The 21,670-nt window shown below is 50.2% G+C and overlaps 1 protein-coding gene across 1 annotated transcript; it reads right to left on the bottom strand.

The window, feature by feature from the left end:
* Positions 1–1,683: 1,683 nt before the first annotated feature.
* LOC130371752 (translation initiation factor IF-2-like) lies at positions 1,684–19,868 on the bottom strand. The gene is made up of 11 exons (XM_056577615.1): positions 19,625–19,868; positions 18,915–18,981; positions 15,730–15,878; positions 10,057–11,194; positions 9,916–10,026; positions 8,322–8,474; positions 7,765–7,865; positions 6,885–7,071; positions 4,236–4,299; positions 2,822–2,921; positions 1,684–1,800 (listed from the first exon to the last, which is right to left on the bottom strand). Exons 2-11 carry the CDS (start codon positions 18,979–18,981, stop codon positions 1,762–1,764), a joined length of 2,109 nt encoding a protein of 702 aa, XP_056433590.1. The 5' UTR covers positions 19,625–19,868; the 3' UTR covers positions 1,684–1,761.
* Between the last annotated feature and the right edge of the window lie 1,802 nt (positions 19,869–21,670).

Below are 21,670 nucleotides of genomic sequence, written 5' to 3'. Positions count from 1 at the left end.
TGCTTTTTTTCCTTACCCCCTCTCTCTCTCTTTCTTCCTCTCTCTCGTCTCTTTCTCTCCTCTCATCCAGTGGTAGGAGGCGATCCTGCGGTCATTACACATACCTATAGTACTGGTGGCCCCTCTGTATGGAAGTCTAGGGCATGCACTCCAAATGCTGAATGGCTTCATCTCACTGGGGTGTTTTTTTTTTACACCTCCAAAAAATCGCAGACACCAATGAATCGAACACTAACGTAAAAAGTACACCTCAACAAACCCAGACTCAGTGAGATATAGTTATTAGGGATTGGTGTTTTAGCCATGAAGATTGAATTGCAACTATGTCGTTTGCTTGTGGTTTAAGATGATTTGGAGAATGGGAAGGCACGCACACAGCCGCCAGTGTCTTATACAGTTGTTAACAATGGCAGTTTCACACCGCACCGAGTGGCGATAAACTGCGCTCCTCATGAGTAACAGACACAGGGTGGTGGGGGTCAGACTCGGACAGGTGAGGCTGCTTCAACCAGCCAGCCTCCACACCTGAGTGTTTCAGTGCCGTTCCGTTCTACTTCTGCTTGATCTAGAGGCCATCGGGTTTCATTTTTCTGTTGAATGCTGTCAATTACTAAAGCTATTTCAAAAACTAAACAAACACATACAAAGAGCTCGCCTTAAATATTTGTGAAGGATTCCTTCATTGTTAATTTTCTTTTGAATTACGAAACTTTCGACGCAGCCTTCCATTTCATTGATTGCTTATTTGAATCCCTGTTTCATAGTCCTCCATCAGCCGCCACTCTAAACCGCTTCTATGATTAAAGCTAAACAGAGTTCCACCTCGACCCCCTCTCTGCCCTAAACACTAACACCCCCATGTGACCGAGCCAGGAGAGTACTCCTGTTTCGGGTTCACACAGACAAAGAAAAACACCATTTTAAATCCCCTTAAAGTAAAAGTAAATGGCTGGCAATGAAAATCTCCATAAGGTATTAACTCCTGAAAATGCTGGCCCGTCTTCATCGGGTGTTTTGTCCTGACCAAGATACGCTCCTCTCAAATGTGTTTGTGTTCATTTTTTAAATGACTGAAGTATGGTTTGTCTTGTGTCTTTATATGAGTGGTTCTTGGTCACGTCAGTATTATAGTGCTCTGGAATGAAACACCAGAGATCAGTCAGTCCACCAGCCCTGCACCAAGGAGAGGGGACCCTGTCATCATGTCATTATTTACTTCCTCTTTCCATTGCTTTATTCAATTTATAATAAAAATGTCCTAAATTACACAATAGCTCGGCAATATTTGTATCAACATGATATTCTATCAAACAATCTATAACATTTCAAGAGTGTATAGACAATATCACACAATCCCCAATATCAAAATCCTCTCTTAAGCATTCATAACACCGTTCTACTTCTGGCTGTCCTCTCAGAAAGCCGTCCTTAAAATTCAAAGCTGTCTTCTCGGTGTTTGACAAATGCACTGTTTGGTAAGCAAAATGAATACACTCCCTGCACAGCCAGTGTGTTGCCAAAGATTCAAACCAAAGCCAGACAGTTCTGCATGTAACCCAAAGATAATACTAAACATCAATTTGTCCATTTTGATTCCACAAAAGGGATACTTGTAAGTAAAGTGTGATATACAGCAACATGGTAACACTAGGTAATTTGGTTGATTTTCAAACTTTGGTTCGCTCCGTCTCTTTCTCTAGAGGTGGTAGAGGGGGGGGGGGGATTGTGGGTAGGAGACGATCCATCCTCCATCCGCTCTGGTCAGAGGTGGTTTCTGTGGAGGATTTGATCCAACAGCCTCTGAAGTAGAAGGAGAGCTAGAGGAGTCAGACATCGTTCAGAAGTCATTCAGAAGAGCATCTCTCACACACACACACACACACACTAATAATGTCTATAATAAAATAATGTCTCAACACAGTAGAACAATTATTAGAGTATTAAAACACTAAAGGTTGGGTGACGGTAGAGATAACAGACGGGTGGTAAAACAAGATGTTCTGTAGTGGCACATAGATAAATGGTAGGATGAGGTTCATTTGCATGCAACGGCCATTTGCATTTTGAGTGCAATAGGCCTATAACTGAAGGAACAAGCTAGAGATGGAGTTTGCTTTAGAGCAACGATAACCTGTTTGATTTTTTTTGCCGCGACCAACGCATGGGGTCAAATGTCAGAGATCTCTGGTTGAACATGATATTTATGATTGAACAATTCAAGATTAAGTTCTCGCAATAATAAATAATAAGCTCAGCATAGTACCCTTGAGCTTGATTTCTGGCTCATGACCAGGCTAATTATTTGACAAACTCTTAATATCATTTTTTTTAAGCGTCATATAAACAGAAAACTAGGCTTACGTCATATAACATATGAGCTCGGTCCCATGTCGATAGTGGCTAATTTTATATTATTATTTGTTTTTAGAATTGCATACCCTGTGTCATAAGTTAATCGAGGAAAAGGTGCATTAATTGGTTCTACTCTGCACTCACCAAACCCTCACATCTCCTCCATAACAGCTTCCATGATTTGCTATTTCAACACCACAAGTCAGCCTATCACTAACTAACCATAATCAATAAATAGACTGATTGATTAAGGAAGGGATTTAAATCAGAGTCAAGCCGGGAACAAATGTATCTGCACCCATCAATCCAGCGACTGATTGACTCCTCGGAACCGATCGAGTGAAAGGGACCGGAGTCCGCTTCGCATTAAACCCACGCCTGGATTGATCGCTCCGTCCAATTATCCATCTTCCCGCTCACACTCCCCCGTCTCTCACGGCGGCGTCGCTCAACCCGGCGGGGATATTACCTTCTTGAAGAGCTCCACTCGCCGTCGGTTGGCCAGGCACGCCTCCCTCTTGGCGACCTCCTTCCTGCTCCTCTCCCCCGCAGACGGCCCGGAGGGGGGGCTGCTGACCGCAAAAACAAACCGCTCGTTACCGGACACGGATGGACAGAGGAAGTGTCCGCCAAAATACGGTTATTTATATGGAGAAGAGTTTCTATATGGAGAATGCTACCTAGGAGGTATTGTAAGCGATTAAGCTCTGATCTACATGAAATATAAATGTATTTTATACAGTAATCGAAGGCTGTATCTGAATGCCACTGAAATAGATTTTAGGTCAGAGGTATGGGAGAAGGGAGGTTTGACCCCATGACTTTTCACAATATTGTCTATATTGACAAGAGGATCTGCTACAGCAGGGGTCTCAAACTCACGGCCCGGGGGCCAATTGAGGCTCGTGGCCCGGGGGCCAATTGAGGCTCGCGGCCCGGGGGCCAATTGAGGCCCGCGGGATGATATTTTGTGGCCCCCTACTTGACATCAAAGTTAAGTGTTAGTGCGGCCCGCGCGTTGTTGTCAGCGTTGTTGACACTAAAATGTCCCAGTTTCCACCAAGCGCTATGAAAGGTCCCGTGTTGTCAGCGATTACATAGCCAACGTGTTCTATTTATAGCCCGATCATTAACTTAGATTGGGTCAGTTGACCTCCCTTTTTTGTAGAATACTTGATGACCAAGACTCTAACTCCAGCGGCCCACAGGTAAGTTGATTTTGAGACCCCTGTGCTACAGCAAAGGAATAAATTGTGTGTGTGTCAGTATGTGTGCTGACTGAGTCGATTTGTTGGAGTTGTGTACACAGAGATAATTGGCTTCGTGGCTCCATGAGATTCAGTTCAGTTCACACTGAAAACAGTCACAGCAAGAGAGGGATACAGAATCATTCAGCGGATAAAATGTGTCTCCTGTCTGGAGGAAGGAGGAGGACTGTCTGGAGGAAGGAGGAGGACTGGGGGGAGAAGGGGGAGAAGAGAGAGAGAGAGAGAGAGAGAGAGAGAGAGAGAGAGAGAGAGAGAGAGAGAGAGAGAGAGAGAGAGAGAGAGAGAGAGAGAGAGAGAGAGAGAGAGAGAGAGAGAGAGAGAGAGAGAGAGAGAGAGAGAGAGAGAGAGAGAGTAGAGAGAGAGAGAGAGAGAGAGAGAGAGAGAGACTAACAGGATTGATAGATACAGAGATCGCCCGAGAGTGAGAAGGAGAATTCGAACAGGCAGGGTTTGTCATTGTCTGAGATAAGATCCTGGTTGACATTCTGTTCATATCGCTACGGGATTCGCCACATCGGAGACGGATTGAGGGGGGGGGGGGGGGACGACGAGATACGGGGGACAGGAAGTGAGTTTTTGACATCCTGCCAGGGAGAGAGATGGAGGCGGACTCACTGCAGGCTCCTAGGCTCCTCCTCCCTCACTGTTACGGCTCCGTCTCTCCGTCTGGAGAGGTTATCTGGGAGGCACAAACACACACACACACAGACAACCAAACACACACACACACAGACGTACACGTAGAGACACACACGCGCACGTAGAAATATAGACAAACATGCACACACACACAGACATATAGACACACATGCACACACACGCGAGACACACACACACACACACACACACACACACACACACACACACACACACACACACACACACACACACACACACACACACACACACACACACACACACACACACACACAAACACACACACACACGTTATGCTGAGCTGAGGGCCTGACTCACCGGGTTCCCCGGGCTCTGAGTGAAACTGACAGCTCACCGCTCTTATCAAACGGAGTGTGCAGGTGTGAACGTTCAGCGACCTGGGAAACTCAACCTCTCCACCAGCAGGCTCCGGGCCAATCAGCTATCGCTATCAGTGTTAGTTTATTTATTAGCCTACTATTTGCATTTTCTGTCCTATTTAAAGGACACTTTTAGCAGTTAAATCCCAGCCCTTTCAGTTGTTCTAGATGTGATTAAGGTCTGTGGAAATAAATACAAATGGAGTCCAACAGGGGATTCAGATACTTGGTGTTTGGAAGCAGGTGAAGAGGGAAGAGGCGGTCAATGTTTCTCAGGGATACCTACAGGTCAGCTGCAGACATCAGGAATCAAACCCAGAGCCTTTTGCCTCGGATGGAACAGCCTCACCACACATTACCCTTGTCTGACCGACATTATCGTCTGTTGTGCTTGTTTCCGATGGTTTTGTATGAAGGTATCTATAAAGCTATACATCTAAGGTTTCTGGTGCTTCTAGGACTCATTTGGACGGTTTGATTCCGTCTGTTTTCTTTAACGTAATGATTTAGCTCTAACGATCGGTAATAAACTCGGTTTGCCCTGATATCACATAAAGCTGACTGCAGACTGTACTTGTGTTCCATGCTGTTTCAGCATCAGCCCCTAGAGGGCAGGAATTAGCTGTGGTATCTCTCAAGGAAACAGCAGCAGCCACAGTGAGCACCTATTATGGAACAAAATTATAACATTTTAAAATGACAAAATTACAAAAATGATATGTTAAACAGCAATATGCATATGATGTAGTCCTCTTGGCCCCCATCTTCCTCATCGTTATCTTCCTCATCAACGTCCTCGGGGTCACAGCGATAAAAGCATCTCTTCACAGGGATTTGACTGAAAACGACTCAGCCGTGAAATCCCCTTTTACCATCTATTACCGTCTTTAACGACTTTGGATAAATTATTACAATAGGGCAGGGGGACAGAGTGCATCGGGTGCTTTACAGATCAACACACGTTGTGCAGTGGGCTGCAGGGAGGAAGTCTTGCCCGGGGCGTAACCGGACGTACAACCGCCACTGGTGGGCAGTGTGTCCAGGGGGCACCTTGTAGCTGTCTGGCCTCACCAGAGGGGCCTAGTTAGCCCTTGCCTGTGTGGACTGGAGGAGATGAACCAGAGATTGGCTTACTGGTGGCTAAATGTACAAACACCTACGGGAACCATGGTAACCAGCTCCACACCAGCAAGGCACTATCAATGAGTGATCCAACGCCTTTCAAGGCGCTGGAACTACGGTTATGAATCTATTATTTGAGTATAATCTGTTGGATAACAAGCAACCTTTTAGAGTTAAGACCTTTCCCGCCTTAATCCTGACCAACCAGGGCATCTCCTCTCATCCATCCATCCATCCTATCACAGGGTGACGCAACGCTTCCCAACGAAGGGGACGTTCTCCGGGGGGGTTTACTCTGCAGACCCTGCCCCCCGCAGCTCCCGCCTGCAGCATCCCCCCCCAGCCACCCCCTCCCAGTCTCCCCCTCATGATTGAACAAAGTGCTGAGCGTCCCGGCCGCCCTGCCAGTGTTATCGTCAGCGCCCCGCCCCCCCCCCCCGTCGAGTGTCCCGCCTTGCGTCCCACCAGCAACCCCCCCCCGTGCCAAGCGGCGTCTTATCTCCCCCCTCCCTCTGTCCCCCCTTTGTCTCTCTCCCCCGTCTTCTCCTCCGTGATGTCTTGTGTCCGCCTTTGAGTTTGCTTGCATGTTTGTTTGTGTGTCGACGATTGGTGCCCCTGTGTGTGTGTTTCTCTTTGTTCGTCTGCGTGTGCCCGTGTGTGTGTGTCTGTGCACGTTTGTGTGTGTTCGTATGTGCCTGCATGCGTGTGTGTGCTGGGCCGTGCCTGTGTGAGCGTGCGTGTGTGTACGCGTACGTGTGTGTACGTGTGTGCGTGTGTGTGTGTCTACAGGGGGAGACAGAAAAGACACAGGTCTTTAAATGCGTGGCACGTCGCCATGGCAGCTGGTGGCGGGAACGAGTTGTGTCCGTGTTCCCGTCGCCAGCTCTTGTTGTCGTGCCAACAAGGTGTGTGGTAACGGGACAGCGGGGAGGGCACGCCTCGTTCCCGTCACCACGCAGTTAAAAGACACACACACACACACACACACACACACACACACACACACACACACACACACACACACACACACACACACACACACACACACACACACACACACACACACACACACACACACACACACACGTAGAGGCCGGTAGCGTACCGCTCAGTGAGGCGTCCAGGGGGGGCGGCCGGCTCCTGGTCGGCCCCGATGGGCCCCCCCCCCGCGGGGCCCCCGCTGGGGGGCGGGCCGCCGGCCTCCTCCGCCTCTCCTGCGTCCGGCGCCGCAGGGTCTCGACCCGGTCCTGGGAGCGGGCGATGAACCCGGGCCGCGAGCGCTCCAGGGCCTCCTGTGAACACAACCAGAGAACCGGGAGCACTGGGAGCACGGGGAGTACTGGGAACACGGGGAGTACTGGGAACACGGGGAGTACTGGGAACACGGGGAGTACTGGGAGCACTGGGACCACTGGGACCACTGGGGACGCTCGACCAACTGGGACCAATGGGAACACAGGGAGTACTGGGAGCACTGGGAACACTGGACCCACTGGGAACACTGGGAGTACTGGGAGCACTGGACCACTGGGACCACTGGACCCACTGGGAGCACTGGGAGTACTGGGAGCACTGGGACCACTGGACCCACTGGGACCACTGGGACCACTGGGGCCGCCGCGGCACAATAACACAAAGCTTTTATCAGTTTATTTATTCATTAATTTATTAATATCAACCTCTGGCTCTTTTAATATGCAATTTCAATTATGTGCAATATTGCTCACTTTTTATTGACTTATTTGATGATTTTACTGTTTGTCCATTTTTTCTTTTTGTCAATTGTTCTATCTAGTCTATCTAGTCTATTGACTGACTTCATGAGCTACTGGATTCCTTAATTTCCCCAAGGGGATGAATGAAGTACCTATCCATCTATCTATCTATCCCTCAATCTATCCCTCCATCTATCTATATATCCATCGATCAATAGCGTTTCTGCTGAAGGATCGGACTCTTCAATCCTACAGACTTTCAGACGGTACCTTCAGTGAGGGGCTCTGGTCGGGCTGCTGGGGATCAGGGGACGGGCGTCCAACCAGCTTCTGACCGGGGTTTGATTTCTCCACTTTCCCAACGACTCCGTCTGCAAAGACAGCGAAACCACAAAGGTCATGTTGTTTTTCCTAGCTGTCGGGTGTGCGATCCATACCAAGCTCCGTGTGCGAAGCAACATAATTCATTTAGCGAGGGACTCGAATATCAATACGACATCGATCGATTACTGCGTTGGCTCTTTAAACAAACCTGTCACATTTCAATAGAGAGAGAGAGAGAGAGAGAGAGAGAGAGAGGAGAGAGAGAGAGAGAGAGAGAGAGAGAGAGAGAGAGAGAGAGAGAGAGAGAGAGAGAGAGAGAGAGAGAGAGAGAGAGAGAGAGAAAGAGAGAAAGAGAGAGAGAGGAAAGCATGAGAGGGAAAAGCATTTGGTAAGAATATGATGGAGAGAGAGAGAGAGTTCCTCTCTTTATACACAAACAATATTTCCAACAAGGGAAAAGCAAAACAATTACGCCCGTGGGTGGGCCGAGAAGTCATTCCAACCTTCATTTCCTTGGAGGGAAGAGGAGGCGGCTGCATCCTTCGCCGGGCGGCCATCTTCAGGGTTCTTCAGCTGTCTCTGGAGTTTAATATTGGCGATGATTGCCGCCGCGTTGAGGGCCAGGATGTCCTGGGCGGACCGCGTCGAGCCGGCGCCTGAAAGGGAGCAGAGTGCCGCTCTGAGTGCCTTACAGTTCCCACAAACGAGATGCTAGGTTGGTTCTGCTTGACGCCATTGGTCTTAAAACGGTCGTTTCGGCCCCACATTACTTTTTCACTGTCTTTCCTGACAACGTTTCCAGAGCATGTTCTCCTCGAAGTTGAGGATTTCTTTACGGCTGCGTTTTTTTTAATCACGGGGCATTCCTCATAAGTTTCCTTCATTCCAAAGCGCAGCCCCAGGCCCTGTTTAATTCCTGACCTTGGGACGGTGGAGACCAAGGAGTAATAGATTTTCTTAATGGGCCACCTTGTCTGTGGGAAGACGTTCTTAAACGTTAAATTGAAATGATGCGGCCCCAGGCTTTGGGTAATTAATAGATGATACTCTTGATGAATGTGATTAAATACTAATTATGAATTTCACAGCAGGCTGGGTAATAAGGGTGCAGGGGAAAGAATAACCTGTTCCATGTCGACTCCTTCATGGAGTCGATTCGCCTTCCGGACTTTCTGACAGAGCCAGCTACAGAAGATGCTTTTAGAACCAGACAGAACGATTTTATGTAATTATAGAAAAAGAGAGCCTGCCCACACACAGACAAGTAAATCTCTCTCTCTCTCTCTCTCTCTCTCTCTCTCTCTCTCTCTCTCTCTCTCTCTCTCTCTCTCTCTCTCTCTCTCTCTCTCTCTCTCTCTCTCTCTCTCTCTCTCTCTCTCTGACACACACTCCCTCCCTCCCAATCGACACACACACTCTCTCTCGAACACATTCACACAGGTAAATCATAATCCCTCCCGGCATACATACGCAATCACTCACACACAGAAACACACAATCTCCCGGCACACGCACACAGAAACCCACACAATGCTTCAGTGTGCGCAGCAACCCAGGTCCCCTGAGAAGACTCTGTATGCAGAACGATGCGTGGGAAACACAAGAGAAGGTGGAAATGAGGAAGAGAGAGAGAATGATGAGCGAACAAGAAAGAGAGGGCGGGATACAGAGAGAGAGAGGGCGAGATATGCAGAGAGAGAGAGAGAGAGAGAGAGAGAGAGAGAGAGAGAGAGAGAGAGAGAGAGAGAGAGAGAGAGGAAGCCCCCCCTCTCAGTGCTAATGTTGTGGACAGATACGCACCGTGCGTTTCAATGACGCCACTCACTGGACGCCAGCCATGCTCACACACACCCACGCACAAACACACACGCACACCAACACACAAAGGAGGACCGAAAGGGAGGAAACAGCCCACACACAACAATTTTAAAAAGGTATACTGAGGCATATTTAGACATCTTTCTCCGCCAACAGAAGTCCTGGAGATACAGTCTGCCATATTGTGTGTAGCCGAGTGTGTGTAGCAGAGTGTGTGTAGCAGAGTGTGCGTAGCAGAGTGTGTACCAGAGTGTGTACCAGAGTGTGTGTCAAAGCTACCTGGGGGTTTGAGGAGTGTCAGCGATGCCCTGCGCGACACGACGTGAACCGTACCCTCTTTCCCGTCTCCATTTGGCTCCGGGACCCCCGTCGAGCTGGGAAGACCCCCACCTCCACCACCCCCACCCCCACCTCCTCCACCCCCGCTGGGCTGGGGGGGGATGCTCCTGGCCTGCTGGGGTAGGACGTTCCCCCAGCTCAGCATCCTGGTCAGGCAAGGCTTGGTCGCCACGGCAACATGTGCAGCCTCAGTGTGTCCAAACACGTTGCCGTAGCAACTCACCGGCCGGGGCCGCGACCCGCCCGTCACCCCCCCGGCGCCCGGGCCCCGGGCGGGGGGGGGCAGCGCGGGGCGGGGCTCCCCCCCACCACTCAGCACCAGGCTGAGCGTGGACCGGTGCAGGGCGCGGTCCCCCCCGCCCCTCCCCAGGTCGCCCCCCTGCGGTGCCACCGGGCCCCACCGGTCTTCTGGGGGCCCTCGCTGGAAGGGCCCCCTCTGTGGGGGTCCTACGTAGCGCTCTTGGGGCCCCTGAGGCCCCTGGTGTCCCTGGGGCCCCTGGCGCCACACGCTGTCCTCCGTGTAGACCCCCTCCGTGTAGCTGTGTCGGTAGTGGGGCGGCCGGTTGCCGGGGGTGACGGCCGCGCTGTAGCTCTCCCGGCGCTCCGTCACCTTGATGACCGTGGCTTTCCTCCGGTGGACCGCCGCGTCGCCCTGGCGACCGTCGCCAGGGGCGACGCGGTCGGGGGACGGCCTCCGAGTCGGCGCGGTGGCGGCGGACGGGGACGAGGCGGAGGTCATCCTCTGCTCCGTCACCTTGACGACGGTGGCCTTCCTCCGCAGGGTGACGGAGTCGGGGGCCCCGGGGGGCCGCTGTCCCGGGTGGGAGGGGGGGGCGGCCCTGTGGACGTTGTTGTCGTTGTCAGGGGGCAGACTGGTCGTCCTGGTGACCTTCTTGGAGCAGATGGTGATGGAGGAGAAGCTGACCTTGTCGTGCGGGACCAGGGTCGTGGTGGTGGTCGTCGTGGCAACGGAGGCGGTCTCCCGCGGCGACGGTCGTGAGACGCCGTCCCTCCTCGCGGTGGACCCGGCCGGCTGGGCGCTGCCGGTCCTGTAGAGAGGAGGGTGCAGCCCCCACCCCTCCGACGATGGCGGTGGGGGGGTCCGGACCTCGGCGCCGGGGGGTCTGGGCGAGATCTTACTGAAGCCCCAGCCCCTCCTCAGGCTCTGCCAGGTGAGGGGGCCGCGCTCTTTGGTGGCAACACTGATCTTATTGGACACCTAGGGAGGTCAGAGAGGAGAGGAGAGGAGAGGAGGTCAGAGAGGAGGTCAGAGAGGAGAGGAGAGAGGAGAGGAGAGGAGAGGAGAGGAGGTCAGAGAGGAGGTCAGAGAGGAGAGGAGGTCAGAGAGGAGAGGAGAGGAGAGAGGAGAGGAGAGGAGAGGAGAGGAGGTCAGAGAGGAGGTCAGAGAGGAGGTCAGAGAGGAGAGGAGAGGAGAGGAGAGGAGAGGAGAGGAGAGGAGAGGAGAGGAGAGGAGAGAGGAGAGGAGGTCAGAGAGGAGAGGAGGGGAGGTCAGGTCAGAAAGGAGGTCTGCTGTTATGGACTGGAAACGGCTGCTGTTGTAGATCCATGAGTCATGAGGAACCAACACACACACACACACACACACACACACACACACACACACACACACACACACACACACACACACACACACACACACACACACACACACACACACACACACACACACACACACACTTAGATGAGTCTGAAAAGCACACACATATGCATGCACACACACACACAAGGAGGCATGTGCGTGCACACACACACACACACACACACACACACACACACACACACACACACACACACACACACACACAGTTTGTATAACAAACAACAGGCCGCTCTGTCTCCGTGGTGCAGCGGAGGACGTGTCGCAGCCTGACCCACATTCGACACGACTACGGAGTGACACGACGTGACGCCTCTCCAGCGCAGCGCCGCGACAATAGCTCCGCTGTCCGCTCCCTCTCCAGGGCCCGGCCGCTTGGTCCTTAGTCAGAGGAATGAAGACAGCCCTGGAGCAGAAGACCCAGAGCGCTGAGCAGGAAACCCAGAGTGCTGAGCAGAGTCCCTACGCTGCAGTAACACACAGCCCTGCACGACCGGGGGCGACCGTATCATCCCTCAGAATGACAATACGCAGAGTGTCTAGCACCAAACAAACACACACACACGCACCAACACACACACCGACGCACACACACGCACCAACACACACACGCACCAACACACACACACACCGACGCACACACATGCACCAACACACACACCGACGCACACACACGCACCAACACACAAACACACGACGAACACACGCACCAACACACACACACATGGATTAACACACAAACACATACAAACACACCAACACACCACACACACACGCACAAACGCACAAACCGACACACACACATGCACCAACACACAAACACATGCAAACACACCAACACACACAAACGCACAAACCGACACACACACAAACACACCAACACATACACACGCACAAAAGCACGCGCACACACACACACACACACACACACACACACACACACACACACACACACACACACACACACTTACACACTAACACACAGCACACACACACACCAACACACACGCACATCAACAAACAAACACAGACACACACCAACAGAGCGCCAAGGAGCCCGGAGTCAGTCAAGAGACGGGTAAACAATGCCAGGGTGTATCAGTGGGCAAGGTTCCTGCCCGCTGTCCCACTCACGCTGGAATCTGAAGACTGTTATTCTCTTTGGCGTTTTAACATTGCTTCAACTCAAGAGGACTTTGACGGTCCTGGACAGGTCTTGGCCGTGTCCATGTGTTCAAAACTTGAAGTGGTCACGTTCTAAAGTGGATTTGTAGTTTTAAGCTCTGACAGGAGATCCTGTATGCTTGTCTCAGACTGGAGGAACCGGATTGGCTGCTTCGTAATGTTTTAGTGTTTTCAGTGTCGGTCGGGCTGTGTCCATGTGTAATGTACTGTGGTAATCTAAACGCCAAGACGTTTGCTCTGTAATGGTGCAATATACAACATCTTACTTACTTAATATTATATTGTATAGAGAACCTGGATCTCTATCACCAGGATGTTTTGTTCGAATGATCTGCTAGGTCAGATGATTACTTCATATATTTTGAGTTATTATCTTAGATTTCAGAGATGTACTGCAGAATGTATGAACTGTTTTATCTTCGAGTAAATAACTACCATGAATGTACTGCAGAATGTATGACCTGTTGTTCTTAGAGTTACTAACTACCATTAATTTACTGCAGAATGTATGATCTGTTCTTCTTAGAGTTACTAACTACCATGAATGAATACTGCACATGCTTGATCTCTGATTAGCCCTTGACTGACTGACTAACTGTTCATGTCGTTTATTTGAGGAATGAAGATTTGGGGAGAATATGTATGAGTCTATAAATAATCTCTTTGATCATTACAATAACAAAATCCATTTAAAAAAGTAATTTCGACAGATTGTCAAGTCAGGAAGAACATTGACAGTACATCTTTCGTGAAAAGACTATCTTCATATTTCTCATGGCATAAATATTAATGACTCAAATATTGGCTTATAGTTTGTTTTCATATTTCCGTTCGAATTCCTCTTCGAACCCCCTCCCCATGGCTTGGATATTTTAAAAACGAGTTGTGTAACTTTGTGAATCCCTTTTTTGTTCTGGCTCCAGCTGACAGCCTCTCTGCAGTCGGAGCTCCTCGTAGCCCGAAACACCCATCATGTGACGGACTCTGCCTGTGTTCTGAGTCCGGGCTGAGGCAACATGCTGACAGATCAGCCCCACTACAAACACTGGGCAGCTCTGAACCACAGAGCCCCAGGAAATAGGGCTCATCTGACAGACGAGCCTCTCTGTCTCTTCCTAAAACCAGACTTCAGGAGAAATCTTATCTATGGTTCATTTTTGGGTTGAACTTCTTTTCAAAAACTGTTCAAACAAATGTTATGTTTATGTTTTCGAACATTTAATAATTATCTTATATTTTCGGTAAATGCTTGGATAATAAAAAGGTTTTCTCATAGAGTTTAGGGCTAGTGATCTGTGAATACCTTTATGCGGATGCGTTTCATTCAATATATTTGGATGCACTGAAAATATTAACTTTTGAATGGAGATACTCTCATAGAGGTTAGCGGGGTTGATACTGATATTTCTGTGGACCAATTCCTTTTTTAATGCATTTCATTAAATGTATGATATTACTTTTAAATGTGTTCATGCCCAGAGAGTTTCCACTTTTTGATCACGTTACTCTCACAGCGTTTATAAGATCTGGCAATGTTGTTGTTACACCATCCCCTGGGTAGTGTAAAGTTGTACACCACCCAGTGTGGTGGGCGGTGTCACAGGCCGTGGCCCTACTCCACCAAGCCCTCCATCCTGTTTACAGTCAGTCAGTCAGTCAGTCAGTCAGTCAGTCAGTCAGTCAGTCAGTCAGTCAGTCAGTCAGTCAGTCAGTCAGTCAGTCAGTCAGTCAGTCAGTCAGTCAGTCAGTCAGTCAGTCAGTCAGTCAGTCAGTCAGACAGACAGACAGACAGACAGACAGACAGACAGACAGACAGACAGACAGACAGACAGACAGACAGACAGACAGACAGACAGACAGACAGACAGACAGACAGACAGACAGACAGACAGACAGACAGACAGACAGACAGACAGACAGACAGACAGACAGACAGACAGACAGACAGACAGACAGACAGACAGACAGACAGACAGACAGACAGACAGACAGACAGACAGACAGACAGACAGACAGACAGACAGACAGACAGACAGACAGACAGACAGACAGACAGACAGACAGACAGACAGACAGACAGACAGACAGACAGACAGACAGACAGACAGACAGACAGACAGACAGACAGACAGACAGACAGACAGACAGACAGACAGACAGACAGACAGACAGACAGACAGACAGACAGACAGACAGACAGACAGACAGACAGACAGACAGACAGACAGACAGACAGACAGACAGACAGACAGACAGACAGACAGACAGACAGACAGACAGACAGACAGACAGACAGACAGACAGACAGACAGACAGACAGACAGACAGACAGACAGACAGACAGACAGACAGACAGACAGACAGACAGACAGACAGACAGACAGACAGACAGACAGACAGACAGACAGACAGACAGACAGACAGACAGACAGACAGACAGACAGACAGACAGACAGACAGACAGACAGACAGACAGACAGACAGACAGACAGACAGACAGACAGACAGACAGACAGACAGACAGACAGACAGACAGACAGACAGACAGACAGACAGACAGACAGACAGACAGACAGACAGACAGACAGACAGACAGACAGACAGACAGACAGACAGACAGACAGACAGACAGACAGACAGACAGACAGACAGACAGACAGACAGACAGACAGACAGACAGACAGACAGACAGACAGACAGACAGACAGACAGACAGACAGACAGACAGACAGACAGACAGACAGACAGACAGACAGACAGACAGACAGACAGACAGACAGACAGACAGACAGACAGACAGACAGACAGACAGACAGACAGACAGACAGACAGACAGACAGACAGACAGACAGACAGACAGACAGACAGACAGACAGACAGACAGACAGACAGACAGACAGTACAGTACAGTACAGTACAGTGGTGAGGTGAGTGGAGGATCCGTGTGTTACCTGTTGGAGCGGGGGGGTGGCGACGGTAGACGTGCTCCACTCAGACGTGCTCCACTCCGTCCTCTCAGGTGAGCACCTGGTCTCAGGTGAGCACCTGGTCCCCGCCCGCGGACCGTAGGGCCCCGCCTCCCTCTGCTCCACCTCTCCCTCTGTGTGTCAAGGAACAACAAACACATTCACTGTCAAACTCTGGACACACACACACACACACACACACACACACACACACACACACACACACACACACACACACACACACACACACACACACACACACACACACACACACACACACCTCCCTGTGGACCGTGTCGTTTGTTGACATTGTCCACAAGCCGTGTTGGGACGGCAGAGCGCCCGGTACAGATACTCTCGTCCCCCGAGCTCCGAACGACTCAGAGGCCGGCCTTTTCCCCAAGCCTCTGTTACCATGGTGACCGGCTCCTGCCACGGGGTAAGCGTTCGATGTCATGAGAATGCTGATGAGGTGTTTTGCTGTTGACTTGAGGCCGGAGGTGTTGCCGTAGTTTTGGTGTCCGGACCGCAACAGGATTCCTGGAACCGAGGTGGCCACCGCCGACTAAAGACAAACCATATCCGAACCTCTGCCCCAGCCCCCCCCCCCATCGACCCCTGATCCCCCTGTCCTAACAGAAGACGTAGTTATGTCGCCATGGAGACGAACGGCTGTGCCACTCGCAGCCTGTCAAGGTTTTGTGTTTTTTGGTTGTGGGGGCATCCCTCTTCCTCCTGTCTGGCCTTGCCCAGGACTGTCTGCTCCTGTATCAACCAGCCCCCTCCGTCTCCTCTAATCCATCCTTCATTGTGACCCTCCTCGACGAGCAGACCGGATGCCTCTTCTGGCCGAGTACCGTCGGTTCACTGTCCATTACTCCCCCGCTGCCCCTCTGCTCGGCCCGCTGGCCGGTCGCCGCCGCCGCTCAGCCAGCACTGAGCTCACGTCGAGACGAATGCCCGACCCATGGGCTCTGGATTAAGCGAGCCGCTCACTCACCGGCTGCACTGGCTCTGCATACAAACACACAACCGCACACACAACCGCACACTCCTTGAACCAAGCGGGCTGGATGCTGAGAGTTTAAATAAGGGAACGCAGCCTCGGGATTCTCCTCACTGCTGCATCAGGTTATCAGGATTCCAATGCCTCACTTGTTATTCATCAACCCCTACCGTTCAATTTACTTCTTTTTTTGTGGTTATACCCAAAGCTTGACTTATGTTGAATAGGTTTTTATTGCTTAAGTTATTTTCCTATTATTTGTCCCAAATTGGCATCTATTGCCATTTTGTTGAACCCTAGAAGGAGTGACCAATCACTGTTCAGTTTTTACCTACAATTGAAAGATGTCAGAGTCTGGGATGTGAAGCCCTTTGAGACTGCAGTTAAACAGCAAATCAAGGAGGCCTACATAAAGAAGTTACTTTAACACTATAGCATTTCCTCTTTAGCTCCCCTTTTTTGATATGCACTCTTGTTTTGCTACCGTCAGATCTACACTTTCTCCTGCAAATCGTAAAGTATTTTTAGTTAATCATGTGTATCTTACACACACCCATCTGACATCACGTCAATAATGCATGATGTGAAGTACCATATCACCCTCTTATCATCATCATCATCATCATCATGTCCCCTCTCAGTGAGGTGATGATGGCCTGTGGAAGATTGTCTGGATTCAGCCAGACCCCGGGCTCTTTGAGCCTACATAAAGAGCCCTTCAGAGGGACACTTGGACCCGTGTCTCTGGCCGTCTGGCTGAGCGGCAGCGCGGTGGCAGCATGCTATCATTCACTGTGAAGTGCGTCCAAAACATGAATATTTATAATGCGTGTTTGATTGACTAGCAAGTGATTTATTATTAATCGACTGGGGGGGAAAGGATTGCTGGAAATTCATAATCATAAGCTCATTTGAAACTTGTTTACTTTTCACGTATTGGTCGAAACACCATCGCAATATTTTGTTTTCCTTTTCTTCATTTGCTCCCAGTTCTGCTTCTCCCTCCTCTCCTTTCTGAATATGTGGAGAACTAATGTCCAAACGAGTCAAACGATAAACGACGATCGCATCCCCGCAATAAAACCGACACCGTCATCATGACCGCCCCGAGTCCTTTGCTGCTAGCTGTGTAGATTCAGAACCTGCTCGGAGTGCAGAGTGCTAAAGGTTCAACCCGTGGTTTATTCAGAGACATGAGGTGAACAGAGGTCTGGGGACGGTTCACGAGGCATCTCTCGGACCGACCAGGTACATCTTCAGTCGGTACTGGTGTGGCCGGAATGGGAAAGAAGCCACGCTCACAGGGTCTGACTTATCTCCGACCCATAAACCCCTATATGGTGTTGTGTTGACCAGTATGTCTAGAAGCGGAAACTAGTCAAAACCTGGTGCTAGCACTACGAATGTGTGGTCCAATGAGATACTAATGTAAGCTTTAATGTCGAGTGGTCGAAAAAGGCGTAGAATAAATAAATTAAAATAATAAGAAGAGGGCATTGGGGTTCAAACGCAGAACCTTTCAGCTGCTAGGTGTCAATCCCCCTGGCCGCTAGATTACCCAGCACATTAGCCTCCATGCCCTCGTATTTTAAATACATTTTCTAGAGTCGCTTCTGGCCACCCTCTAAATTCCAGCCGTCTGCTGTATCGACCGACCGCAATCAGACAGTCATTGATGTGCGCCCAGCTAAGCTTTCCCGGCTTAGCCTAAGCCTAAGCTTAAGGCTAACTCAGGCTAAGCCCCCAGTATGGCAGCCATTAAGACACACACTGTGTTAAAGAACAAAAATCACTTTGCCTACAACAACAACAACAAAGCGATCTCAGTCGCCACATGACACTGACACACATCGGATGGGACATACATACAATCCTCTTTCATGGAGCGAATAAATCATTATTGTATTTGCATCAGGTGTTATTGGTTGAAACATTTCAGCATCACAGTGTGCCTCTTAAGAGACGTTTGTGAAAAGAGAATCTGGTTTTGAGCATTAACTGTGATGGGACCGTTCTCCCTCCCAAAGCCTAGGTAAACTAGAGATAAGCCTGGCCTGGCTGACGTCTTGGTGTGTTTCGGGGGATTAATAATACTTTGATTAACTCCCTGTCCTGTGGGTCACTCTGGTCACTCCGAATGTTCAGGGTGCAGCTCAGAACTCACCGTGGTGTTTGAAACCGTTGGAAGGAGACGCCTGGAGAATCGGGGTAATTGGTTGTTTCATTTTCATCTGGGAGAGAAAACCAACATTTTCAGGAAAGGAAACAAAAACGATTGTAGCAGGTTATTTTATTCACTGAAAACCGATGCCCTAACCGCATTTTTGAATAAAACCTAAAAGTTAGCCTAGAATGTATTTCAGCTCAGTACAAGTTCCATTTTTGCGCAAAGAAAAATCCATGATATTGAAATTCTGAATTGTTCCTATGCCACACACACACACACACACACACACACACACACACACACACACACACACACACACACACACACACACACACACACACACACACACACAATAAACTAGAGAGTACACCAGTTTAAAGAAGCCAGTGAAGTACAACTGTGTACGGCGCGGTGAAAATCCACAATATTCCCCATAAATCCATCAATTTCCCACTCCTTTTATTAGTACTTTGGGTATAATCTCCCTCTGAATGTTCCACTCAGGGCGCAGCGAGGGCTCGATCATCGCTGGCGCAGCTCAAAACGGGTCGTAAACCTTTTGGCGGAATGCTCTTTCCCGCAGAGTAAGCGCTTTTCAGAGGACGCCGGGGCGAGCCGCCGCCTCCCGGGTACGGAGTACCATACTAATGGCCCTCTACCGTCAGGCTCTCCCAGGTAAGGAGCCCCATACTAATGGCTCTCTGTACCGTTGGGTCTCTGGTGCGTCTGTCAGCCTCTCCTCCAGTCCTCCAGTCCTCTAGTCGCAGGTGATCAGTCAAAATGTCTGGTGCATACAATGAGGAAAGTCTGTCGCACTCGCATTTAACCTAATTTATCTCTCTAGTAGTATTAGTGGGAGAGGACCGAGGACAGTTTCCTACGTTTTGGGCGCTTCGTAATGACGTCAATTATCCCATTATTTACCATGGAATGGAAACCTATCTTATCCATCTTTATTGCAGCCAGAAAAAAACAATGTTTTTACCCAGCAGTAAAGCGACCCAGAACTTAATCAATGATTTAGAGATACAGATGGTCTGCTCATCAAATATTCACAAGCTTCTTTGGAAAGTTCTATTATTTGTGTACGTCAATATAATATAGGCAAAACAATGTCATATTTTATTCAGACTATCGTTAATATAAACGAAAATAAACAAAACTTTCCAGTGAGTATCGACGAATATCCTCTTGGAAAATGTGTCAACCCAGCGAGGTAGCCCCCGTCTGAATATGTTGGGGGTTGTGTTGCGTGTGTTGGGGAATTCCTCCATCAGGGCTGCATTCCAAATCCAACCGGACTGCAAATGACTTAATGGACTTCTTGAGGTTGTTTCTCTGCGTTCGAAATCTGATTTATGTTCTGTCCCTTAAGGTATATAATAACCTTGAAGGTGCTCTCTACCTTGAAGTTGTAAATTACCTTGAAGGAACATTTTACCTTGAAGTCACTAGAGGTAGAAAGTGCCTTCCAGGTATACATTCAAGAGGCCGATTATTATTTGAGAGAAACAACATCAAAAATCCATGGAAGTCTTCCAGCCCGGTTGGATTAGTATTGGAATGCAGCCCTGACGGAGGGGTTCCCCAACACACACAAACCACCTTGAAGGTAGAACGTCCTTAATCTCCACATCCTCCAATATGAGCTCTAACCATTGGTCTAACCCAGTGGTTCTCAAATTGGTACACGTACCACTGGTGGTACGCGATGTGCTATTATGCAGAGGAATTAGAAAAAAAAAAATCGTTAGCTTAAAAACAATAGGCTACTATCAAAATACTAGTACGAATGGAAATACATTTACCATGAGATCATGTTCTCACTTGCCGTGTGTGTATGTGCCTATGTGTTTCCTTGTCTCCATTTTAGTGCTACCACTTTGTACAGCTGACAACAGCTAACAATAAAAAATATTATTTTTAAGAATAAACGTGCCTCCTGCATGAGATGTGCGTAGCTGAATAGGGCCCACGCTACTGTATTTTATATTTTATAACATCTGTCATAATGGTAGTACTTCGGGAGACCAATATTTTCTGTGGTGGTACACGGTATAAAAAGTTTGAGAACCACTTGTCTAACCTGAGCGCTGGGCTGGCTCTCCGCCCTGGGGGTCTGGCCCTGGGGGGGGTCCCCGATCCCGGACACCCTCCTCTGCACCGGCAGCCAGCCGACCCTCACGGGGGCCAGGGCGCTGACCCGCGCCTGCCCCGGGACGGGCCCCTGCACCATGCGGGCCTTCTCGTGGCTCCCTCTCCGCTCCCCAGGGGCCCCGCGGTCCGGGCCCAGCAGGGACTCCTGGCTGCCCCCCCGGGACCCGGAGCCCCCGCTGGGGGTCCGGCTGTAGGGGGGGGAGTCCTCCCCGCGGTAGGAGGTCCGTCTGGTGGTGGCTGGCGGGGTCCGGTCGGGCCCCCGGGGCGGGGGGTCCTGGGTGTGGAGGGTGGGCATGGTGGGGGTCGGGCGGTCGTAAGGGGGCCCGGGGCCGCGGTGGTCCTGGGGGGGGTCTCGGGGGGTTCCTCTCTGGGTCCTCTCCAGCTCCCAGAGCCAGTGGTCGGCGGGGCCGCGCTCCGACGAGACGCTCTGGGGCCGGGCGGGGCGGCGCGGGGGGGGCGGGGCCTCCCCCCCGGACAGCAGGCTCTCCCAGTGGGAGTCATCGCCTGAGCGCCGCCAGCTGGGGGACCTGCGCAGGGGGACAGCTGTCCCGCGGAGGGTCATCTCCCCGGGGGGCCGGCCTGCGCTCGGCTCAGCG

Source organism: Gadus chalcogrammus, chromosome 18 (genome assembly GCF_026213295.1).
Source record: "Gadus chalcogrammus isolate NIFS_2021 chromosome 18, NIFS_Gcha_1.0, whole genome shotgun sequence".
In the NCBI taxonomy this organism is placed as follows: Eukaryota; Metazoa; Chordata; class Actinopteri; order Gadiformes; family Gadidae; genus Gadus; species Gadus chalcogrammus.
This window is presented reverse-complemented; position numbering and strand designations above follow the sequence as displayed.

Excerpts from the sequence above, each read along its gene's own strand:
- LOC130371752 (XM_056577615.1), bottom strand. The coding sequence starts at position 18,981 with ATGAAAATGAAACAACCAATTACCCCGATTCTCCAGGCGTCTCCTTCC. Across the intron at positions 10,027-10,056 it reads CCCCCCCCAGCCCAGCGGGG|GTGGGGGTCTTCCCAGCTCG; the intron begins GTGGAGGAGGTG and ends GGGGTGGTGGAG. Across the intron at positions 7,866-8,321 it reads TTCCCTCCAAGGAAATGAAG|ACGGAGTCGTTGGGAAAGTG; the intron begins GTTGGAATGACT and ends CTGTCTTTGCAG.